General features: G+C 36.6%; 1 protein-coding gene and 1 long non-coding RNA gene across 2 annotated transcripts; both read left to right on the top strand.

Moving 5' to 3' along the window:
• Positions 1–884: 884 nt before the first annotated feature.
• LOC149687455 (uncharacterized) lies at positions 885–3,221 on the top strand. The gene is made up of 3 exons (XR_016383848.1): positions 885–990; positions 1,283–1,376; positions 3,175–3,221. It is a non-coding gene; the product is annotated as an uncharacterized LOC149687455 (long non-coding RNA).
• A 1,746-nt stretch (positions 3,222–4,967) lies between these two features.
• On the top strand, positions 4,968–7,160 carry LOC149687454 (O-acyltransferase like protein-like). Its single transcript, XM_089870793.1, has 6 exons — positions 4,968–5,029; positions 5,102–5,233; positions 6,004–6,124; positions 6,190–6,376; positions 6,442–6,584; positions 6,884–7,160. Exons 1-6 carry the CDS (start codon positions 4,983–4,985, stop codon positions 7,073–7,075), a joined length of 822 nt encoding a protein of 273 aa, XP_089726919.1. The 5' UTR covers positions 4,968–4,982; the 3' UTR covers positions 7,076–7,160.
• Positions 7,161–11,022: the final 3,862 nt, after the last annotated feature.

Genomic DNA, 11,022 nt, shown 5'->3' with positions numbered 1-11,022 from the left:
CGTAAATTTGTGTCAACTTGAAATTATTCGTATTTTAATGATATACAACCTTTTATTGATAAAGAGTACGGAACCAATTATGAAGGATTTTCACTCGTTTTAATATTATTTTTAGTTTTGGTTAGCTTTTACTCCACACTAACGGGACTCCCTTCGAAAGAACAGGAAACATACTTGTCTCCACCTTTGTTTTTCTCTTCAAAACTGTACTGTTTTATATTGAAATTCATCTCTGCAGAGATGAAACTTAACGAATCTATCATTATAATTTTTTATATATTGCTACAGAATTTTAGGTTGCTAACAGCAATTTTTGGTAGGGTTTACGTATTATTTTGGGGGGGGGGCTAAGTCTAGCGACGCCACTGGCAATTCCACGTTTTTAGAACAAAATTCTAACAGCGTTTCTAGCTGACGCAAAGGAACTCGAAAACAAGAATAGACGAGAAAATAAAATTTTATTTCCCTTTTCAAAATTTTCCCACGCTTGCCCTTCGACCTTGTATGACTTGCTCATGAGAAGAAATGTGTGCATGCGCGGTTAGAGCAAAACATGGAGCTTTTAGTCTTTTTAGACCATTTTCCAAGAGAAAGAAATGAGAATTCGGTGGTAAATTACCATAGTGGTAATAAATTATCAGGGTAATTACCGTTTTCGTAATTTACCCGAGAACATCGTAAATTACAGTTACCCTGGTGAATTACTGTGTAAATTAAAATGGTAATTTACGGATTTAAAACCCTAGTCCCTCAGACACCAGTTAATTGTAGTATAATTTTCTCAAGATTATATTATTCCTTTTTTAAATATAGTTACCTTGCTTTACAAAATTATAAGATGCTTTTCCGTCGTCGAGAATTATTGTCAAATAGCCAGTGCACATAGAAAAGACCTGAAATCTTTAGACTTTCTAGACGGAGTGAGGTGTTTCAGCATGTTTTGGATCGTACTTGGCCACTCATATTTGTTTACTGACCATCATATTCTAAGTAAGCACTTCAATCATAACCGTAAGGGCAAAAGCAGTGGCATTCTCTCTCGAATTGGGGGTATAAGCAAGAAGTAGGAACAACTAGAACGCATGGAAGATATTTTTTAAATAAAAATGATATAAAATTAATACTATTCTTCTGTGTTCTCTTTAACACTCGTTGTTATAAGAAACAGTAAATATATTTATCTAGAAGAGTCGTATCATACACTGGTTTTCCCTACGGATTAAGATAAAAGAGTCATCGAAAACAAAGTTATATAAATATTCTAATGTAAACTTATTTTTAGATAACCCACTTAATCTTGACGCCATGAGAAAGAATCCAATATTCACTATGATTATAAGCGCATTTCTTGGAGTAGAAACATTTTTTTTCATTGGGTGCGATTATAATATTACTAAAACCAGGAATACATAGATTTACTATTTGGAATCTTTAAGAGGCCATTTTATGGGCCTGTGCGTTTGACTGAATGAGGAGGAGGTGTAGAAACCGTCACCGTTGACGTCATGCATAATTTATTTGATCTTAAAAACCACGTGACATTAACGTATTTGCAACCTGCGCCGCGACTCCGGCGACCTATGCGCGCTGAACCCGAATGTAAACAAGCTGCGTCGTCTGAACGAGTTGACCTAGAGTTAAGTTCCAAAAAAAAGGCGGAAATACTTGGAGACTTTCTTTCAGTTTAGAACTCGATATTACCAAAAGCGCATAGATCAGAAAGTGAAGAACATTAAACCTTTCCAGCCTTTAGCAACGGTATTCGTGTAAAATGAGAAGCAAGGGGGACACAAATGGGTGGTTGGTGAGCCTCGTTTTCAACTACCAATCGAATCAGAGATATATTAGGTCATCGTTAATGTCACGTGACAAGCGGAAAATAGTTCGCGATTGTAGCGGCTCCTGGGGATAGTGGGGAATACTATTGAGAAATCGGCTGCTTAACTAGGCTTAACGGTTGTTCTTTAGCGCTCTTTCGGTTCAATCGTCGTGGAATTCTCAAGTTTCGTTAAGTTGAATTTTGATATTGTTTTTCATGCACCTTTAAGTTTTCCGTCTTTATCAATCAGGAAAAAGTGATCCTTTTCGTAGCTTTCTAAAATGTTTGCTAAATTCAAATCTGACATTTTGACAAATGTGCCGATTCCCGACTACCTAAGTGACTAGATTATATTAAGCCTTGGAATTAAACTATAGCAGACGACATGAAAATAAAGAAATAAGTGAACTATATTTTCGAGCCAACTTACGCATGTACCTTGTGTAAAACTACGCGAAAGTAACTCTCCGCCGCGGCATAAGACCAACTCTTCCCGTCGCTCTGTAAGGGGGACGGAAATCTTGAATCGACTATGGGGGAACTCATTTTTCACGTTGCGGTTTAGGCTTCTCGTTCTTCACTTTCTGGTTTTCTATGCGCTTTTGATATTACTATTCTTACTGGGTGGAGTAACAATTAAATTCCTTCCACTCTTCACCAGAGTTATAGAAAACCAAAACATAAGTATCCCTATGCAAAGACTTAGGGTTTAAGGGGAAGTAAACATCATCTTTTCTCGAAATTATTATAGAATTCGTTTTCAATACTACACTTTTTGCGAGCTGCACAAACTTCTAAATCGTCGACTTGATTTACAGTTAGAGAAATTTCCGCTTCTAAATTGGCAAAAACGTCGTTAACGTCAAACTGTTCCAAGTTTTCACACTTCCCGGCCATTTCCGAGCCGAAACTGATGCAGACGACAGCTTAAAAGGTCATGACCTCGACTCTGTCCTACACATTCGCATAACCAATGAGACGCGAGGAAGGAGGAGCTTGCGGTTTAAACGTTTTTGGCGCTTCCCCTCACATTCAATCAGATATTTGTATAGCCTCTTAAAGATTCCAAGTAGTAAATATACGTATTCCAGCTAAAACCCATATGCTATGAACCAAATCATATGAAGATAGCACTTTTTTCTATGCATAGCCTCTTACTTCTCGTTCTGTAGGCCACAATCTTTTTTATATAGCTTATTTCAATATCACTCGTAATGGACGGATTTCTGTTATTTTGGCTCAAGTCTTTCTTCATATGTTTTGGGACAAATTAATGGTTTTGGACGAATTTAATAGATAATCGTTAACTCGTATTTCAATGTTACTTTTATTTTTATAAATATTAATTCTTTCAGAGGCTTCCTTTTGTCTTACTTCTCTGTGCGGAAATTTGACGAGAAAGGAATGGTTTCGTTTAAACCTATTATTCAAACATTTCGTCGAATATGGAGGCAAGTACACGAAAACATTTACATTGGCATGGTTATTTTAAGACTGTTTTCTAGATCTCTTAAGTTTCGGGATTAAGCTAATGCGTTTAATACTTATGGTTTAAGTTATGAAACTTAATCTTTGAATTAGTGACACGTAAAATAGTGGTAAAATTCTCAATACTGCTAACTTTATAGAAAATGAAGGAAGAGTGATTGTATTACACCATAGTCCCATTTAATTGGGGAAGCCCTCACATGAGCGGTTCCCGTATGAGCGGATTTCATAAAAGCGGTCCTCATAACAGCAGTTCCCTAAATAGCGGTTTCCCGAAATGGCAGTTTACTTGTTACAGCGGTTTTCGTAAACGCGGCGTACCGTTACAGAAGTTATCTAAAGAGCAGAAAAGCAGATATGCGAAAAACGATAGTTGATTTTTTTATGGTTTTAGCTGGACCAGCTGGGATATAAGAACTCAAATAGAACTAGGTCAGATATGGATAATTTGGTTAGGTTAAAGTGGATTATTTTTGCAACTAAATAGTATGAACTCAGGTTAGGTTAGGTTGGGTTGGGTCGGTTGGGTTCGGTTGATTTCAGGTTAGTTATATTTTGGAAATATTGTAACAATGTTACGCCTTTTCCAAAATATTGTTGTTTATCTTCATTGACTTCCCTAATAATAATATGCCTTTTCCTAAAAATTATTGTTTACAATTATCTCCGTCCGAAATAAAATAAGCTTTCTCGAATTATTTTTCTATCCTGGTATGAGAATTGTAAACGGATACATCCTTAAGGATAGCACAATATTTAAGTGTACTTTAAAAAAAATTCAAAAACTCGATGCGTTAGTAGGTCACATTCCTGATTAAATGATCACAGAAAAAGGTAGTTTTTGAAAACAACGAATCAGGGAGAGAGGGAGATACCGCGTGAATAGCGCGAGGTGTCTTTTAGGTGGGGGAAGTAAATTTCCCAGCCAACGGGGGTAGTATCGCCCGGGCTACCGCGAGCTCCACTGCGCAAAATCCAAATTTTTTATCTCATGTAGCGACTATTCGTGATGTCACTTCGCGCATCCACCGAATGACCCAAGGTAGAGAGAGAGAGAGAACATAGTATTTCATACCCCCGTTTTGAACCCCTTCCCGCTAGATACGAGTTCTGGGAGGCACTGCTATTCTCTAAAAATCGAAAGTCATTCGGATCACTCCGAATCCTTATGATTCGGATCGGGCTCATTCGGAGTGGACCGAAAAAACCGTATTCTCTAACCCCAATCCTTATCGTCATTCGGATACTTACTAGTAAACTAAATAGTTATTGGCGAAACTTTGATGTCCGCGTTTTTTAACACAGGCTCTATGACCATTGTCATACTTTCCCTCTCATCCACATTTGATCTTATGTATTCTCCTCTTATTTAAAAAAAATTAAAACTACGATCCGTTTTAAATTCAGGCTACAATCCTCACACATTTTCCTGATACTTTTCACCATCATAATACCTTTGTTTGGATCTGGTCCCCTTTGGAAGGATTTTTTCGAGCACATGTCTAACAAATGTGTAGAAAACGGTTGGATGAGTGTATTGTTAATATCCAATATTTTGATTCCTTTTTACAATAAGGTGAAAAAACTATCAACAATACTTTTGATAATTTATTTCTAACTATTATTTGTGGATTTATTTCAGTGTCTCATGCACACGTGGTACATTGAAGTTGACATGCAGTTATACTTTATAGGGCTTCTGTATTTATTCGTCGTTTTTAAGTGAGAAAATTTCTTACTTGATCATTCAAATTTTAAAAAATATCGCCACACTTACATAATCCTCATTATAAGAAACCGAAAGTGGGGCAATACATTTTTGGTCCTGCTTGTATTAGCATCGATTACCTCCATATTTCTGATGACATACATCTTCGACTTTCCACCAACATTTATTCTCGGCAACTTAGTTACAACTGATGCAACGTAAGTAGATAATTACCTTTTTCGCGGCTATGTTGCAAGAATATTTACCCCTTCTTTAACAACTTTACATGGTTGGGTGGTGTAGCGGTTACCACTTGGTAACAGCTAGGTTGTGCCATGTTCGACCTCAAACTAAGTGAAAAGCCTGGAAAAACCCTTCTGCCTAAGATTTGCAAGTTCTCTCCCCACTTGATAAAGGAGTTTTCCTACGTGGTGTTTTCCGGTTTCTCCTTTCCATCAAAACTTGTTGAGGTTAACGGTTATAGTTAGTATAGGGAATTGTTGGTTATCTGTGGCATAGGGGTTAGTTATTATTATAAATTGTAAATGGAGGCGCATAGACAAAGCTTAAAAAAATATTTAAAAGCAAATACCAATTTATTACATATAAATAAATACTCAATCAATTCAAAAGTCAAGGGTAAAATAGAGTCTTGAAAAATCCAGTATGGCAGGGTTGCACTGAACCAAGGAATTACACAACATTCTTAAAAGGGTAAACATAATTTTTTGCGATATTGGTGTTAAACTGCACCTCTGTAGCTCAATTTTTATTCTTATCCTTGACACCCATTGTTCAAATAAGTGTGATAAAATCCTTTCAGAGGTGTAAATGAACAATTGAAACGGTGTCAAATTTGGACCCATAAAAACTAATTTTAAAAGTGTTAAAACACACTACATTTTCTTAGAGTGTATGACTGTGCTTTTGTTAGGAAAAGGGTACAACTTCTCATAAATTTCGTAAATTAATGTCAAAATCATTTCAGTGCAGATAATGAATTTGTATCAAAGGTTTACCAACTGCCCCAAACTCATCTTGGAACATACGCTCTTGGATTATCTCTTGGAACATATCTTGCAAGAAATCCGAAGGCTAAATTTTCTAAAGTACTTTGAATTTCTTTAGTGAAATCGCTCCAATTAATAACACTTCAAAATCTTGTAATTTATAGAATACTATATATTTTGGATGGGCTTTTGCTCTTCCAGCTGCAGTTGCTGCTAGTCTGGGTACATTTCCATGGAACCGCGGAATAGAATATGATTCTGTTTCGAGTCCTATATTTGGTTCAATATTCAGATTTTTGTGGGGGATTTTCCTCATCTGGTTCTTTCTTAGTTGTTACAGTAATCGAAATGGTCTGTCTCTTAAACTATTTTTCTAAAAACCAAGCCATGGAGTTAATATAAGTGTCTCATATTAGGAATAATTGCTCGTCTACTTTCGTGGGGTGTGTTTAAGCCACTCTCTCAGATGTCGTATCTCTTCTATCTTATTCAGTATTTAGTCATTTACACATATGTAGCTACGAGAAGAGCACTCGTTGATTTCAATCACGTTACATATGTAAGTCCATTCAGATTTTATTATACAAGGTGGAACAGATCACACGAACACTTATTTTGAGTAAAGCATGGCGCTACCCTACTCATGAAATCAAACCCGTCATTCTTACCTTAATCGCAGTGATCACACTCGGTGGCGTCGGTCTAGCATTTATCACACTGATTATAATACCATACGGCAAAATTTTACTTGAAAATAGTTACCTTATCTGTTTCACTTTAATGGATAATTTTCAACGAACTGCTTATGCGATTTCCACGCTGAATAGTTTCCAAAATATATACACTTTACTTTTTCAGGTATGGATATTTTTTGGGTCTCTTTGCATAACTCAAATTTTTTCCGTCATAATTTTTGTGTTCGTTGATTCTCCAATGAATCGACTTGGAAAAATGTTTTTTGACTGGTTAGAGTCCAAGAAAAACATGCCCAAAAAGCAAAGTATGCCAGTTGTGCACTTGAATTCAATGAACGATACAAGTGGCGAGTAAGAACAATTGTAAATGTCATATAAGAATAATTTTTCGAGAGTTTTAAGTTTAGCTATATAGATTTGTTTGATTCTTGTGAAAACCTTTGTTATAAAACACTAAATTAGGAATAAAGAAAAATAGTACATTGGAAAGCCATGATATTCGATTAAAGAAGTAGAAACGTTTTTTTTACCTCTCCGAGTGACGTATGTCACGGAGAGGTTCTAATTTCGACGTGTCTGTCTGTGTGTCTGTCAGTCTGTTGTTGTTGACTTACACCCCAGGGGACCGCGTTCGCAGTTTTCAAATAGGAGCAAACGTTTTCCCAAAATCCAGACCGCATTTACAGTTCCCGGAAATTTGGATTCCACTTACCATAGCTATTATCCATTACCTGTCTAACACCACCATCTTCTGGCCATTTGTCCATCTCATATGGACACCAGTCTTTACCCACTGGCTTCTATAGTCCACCATCATTGGGGCTCTTTTTCCATGCCACATGGACACCAGTCTGTACACACTGGCTTCTACACACCACCATTTTCTGGTCTTTGTCCATCCCACTTGGACACCAGTCTGTACACACTGGCTTCTACACACCAACATCTTTTGGTCTTTGTCCATCCCACATGGAACACCAATCTGTAAACACTAGCTTCTACACACCACCATCTTCTGGTCTTTGTCCATCCCACATGGACACCAGTCTGTAAACACTGGCTTCTAATCCCCACCATCTTCTGGTCTTTGTCCATCCCACATGAACACCAGTCTGCACACCTGGCTTCTACTCCATCATCATCCTTAAGGTTAAGACATACGCGGCGATCGGCCAGGGTTACGAGAAACGCCTGGCCTCCCAATGACGGGGCTTCCACCAAAGGTTCACGCAATTGCGCTGTTCTTATCCATAGCTGCGATTCGAAGCCCTTATATACTACCTATTTGAGTAAGGCGAAGCAACCGGCGTATGCTTCATTTCAAACGCCAATATTAGTCAAGTCTCTCAAGAATGTTAAATTGTTCTTTTTTAAAACGATGTAACGTTCAATAAGGCGAATAACTAACGAAGAAAATATTAAATATTAATTATATTTATTTTAATATTTAAGATAATCTTGTTTCTCAATTCAATATTAATACGGAAAGAGTTAAAAAGCAGTCTATGTTTTTGTCTGTGTGTGTCCGTCCGTTGTTACACTAGTGCGCTGCGTTAGAAGTTCGTTTTGTTTTGATGTGTAAAGAAATCCTACAGAACCATAATATTCCCTTTATCCTTAATATAAAGTGAAAATGTGGAAATATTTTTCGTAATTATGATGCATTTAAAACTTTTGTAGCTTTAAAGCTCTGTTTCATTTTGATATTCCAAAGATTTTTTTAATATTATTATTTGAAAAAGCTGTTTGGATATTACTTAAACTATACTACATCTGTATATAGAATAATCCTTGGTTTAGTGATTTCATGAAGAAAGCTAAGATCTAAACTCCGGCGAGTATATCTAGTATTACCCTCAATAGGCTTAGTGAAATAAAGTGTATATAATTGAGACCTGAGGTTAAGTAAACTTTGGGTTTTGATATTCGTGTCTGAAATGAAGAGACATCAACGGTTCAGAGTGAGCCGAAAGTTAAATACACTCTTAAATAATCAGGTTAAGATTTTATAATAGAAGAAAAGATGGTGGCAATTAGATTAGTAGGGCTAAGCTACAGAGTTTTTATTCTTTTTATGGTGCGCATTGACTATCAGTGCGTCCAGCTACAATATAGCTTTGGTATTGTTTAACGTTAACACTCATGTTGGCAAACTAAGAATATTGTTGAGGTGAGACGAGACGGTAGTGTTTACACTGCTAACCAGTTGTGAATGTAGCTATCAGAATATAGGGTAAACAGCTGAAGCGTAGACTTGATTTCCTGTTCTTTTTGCCATTGACTGATTTCCATGTGTCCAAGATTTATTTTTATTGGATGTAAAATGTCGTCAGCTTTACTGTATATTCTCTATGCTTGGAATACTGCTTCAATATTTCGTAAATTTTTACCTCAAAAAAGAGAAATAATTCCATATCTAGGTAAATAACTTTGTAGTAGTAGACCTCTTGACTCGGAGAGGTAATATTTTGGTTTTCCCAACTTGTTTTAACAGGTTACGGACGAGAAAATAGAAATCCATTCCACTAAAAACAAAACTTTCACCGTAGGCTACTTTCCTTAACCAGGGTATTGAGTTTTTAGTAGCAAATGTCCACAAAGGCAGATAAACCACAGGCCACTAAAGTAAGAGGACATTTCACCTCTAGTTTTGCGTATACAATCGGCTCGTCTCTTCAAATAAACGGGCTCCTATGTGAGTTGGGAGGGGAAAAGGGGGTTGAACAGGAACGTGTAACACGTACCGCAGCGCCATCTACCCTGAAAGAGATTCAATTCGGGAAATTTGACTCTGTCTTCTGCTGCAGTTTATAGCGAGGGCTGGCCCGGCTGGCGTGCGAAGATTGAATTGAATTGAATTGACAGTTTATTGTGCACGAAAAAAGTTGTTTACAACTCACGAGAACGAGCACATTTGAGTACAATGCAAAATATATACAAATCACAATTATATATACAAGAATGTTTAGATTAATGCGCATACAGGGGTAGGGATGGTTATTTGATAAAAATTAGGTTTTTACAGTTGAGCTACGTCACGTAGGATTTGTTTCACTTGGAATAGAGTATCACAAAAGAGATCAATATTCGATGCAAATAAATTGCACTTATGCTGCATCCTTACAATTGGATTTATACTTTTACGGGGGTTATAGAAAGTCGAATAATAATTACGTGTATTTTTAGGAACTAAAAAATTGAGGGACTCTAGAAGGGTAGGGAGATGTAAGCGGTTATGTATCAATTTATGAATAAAACAAATATCATTGGACATAAGAACTGTGGAAATTTGGGAAATGTCCAGAATTTTGAGTATCGATACGAAGTCATATTTAGCTAGGGGCATAAAAAATGTGTGACAAAATTCAACAAATTTGCGCTGTACACGTTCGATCTTGATGAGAAGATAGGAACTACACCCACCCCAGGCAACCCATCCAAACAGTAGGCGTGACCTAACAAGGCTAAGATAAAAGATGTATAAATTTTTACCCAACAGTTAACTAGTGTCAGGATTCAAGGTTTTAATTCAACTTTATAATTAAAATGGGTGTATGTATACTTTCAATATTAATCACAATTATAAACTATTGCATTTAAGAAGTAAACTAACCGTCTAAAACACCACACAATCAAACACACCAGATAGCCCGCCTTTATCAAGCACGAGATACTTAAAAAATATGCGCGTTTTTCAAAAATACTGTTTTCCTCACACGACTTGTTACCGATATGACGTGTTTGCCTAGAGAGAAGCCCGATAACAGCGCTGAAATGTCCTCTTAGTTTAGTGACCCGTCGTATATACTTGCTTTGCTTTTTCGAATTTCCCTCGATTTATTTAAATTTTGAAATAGGGGAGCACCATTGAAAGCGTGAAACCCGACGGGTGACAGGAATTTAAAAGGAATATTAAACCTTCCCTCTAAACTAAGGCAATACTATAATACTCTCTCTCTCTCACTTTAAATATATCAAGCAAACGTAAAACACAAGTCACAAATCTTAAACTTACTAGTAAAATCAAATGCAATGCTTAAACTTACTATTATAATCCCGATCCTTTTAAAATACACCAATGAAAAATATCACCTGATCAAAATTCTCTCCCATTCACTCTCCCTTCAATGACGAACGAAAAATTTTGAACTCCGCCGCCACCGCCAACGACAACACCAGGGCAGGTCAAACTAAGACCTATATCGTAGATGTTCGTCATACGCTGTGGCTAAAAACCAAACTCACAATATTTAAAATATTAGAGGGAAAATTATGCCCATTTCATAAACAGTAAATACCTTT

This window comes from Phalangium opilio, unplaced genomic scaffold (genome assembly GCF_054372755.1).
Source record: "Phalangium opilio isolate 3A_F unplaced genomic scaffold, DU_Popi_V2 ptg000031l_1, whole genome shotgun sequence".
NCBI classification, from domain to species: Eukaryota; Metazoa; Arthropoda; class Arachnida; order Opiliones; family Phalangiidae; genus Phalangium; species Phalangium opilio.
This window is presented reverse-complemented; position numbering and strand designations above follow the sequence as displayed.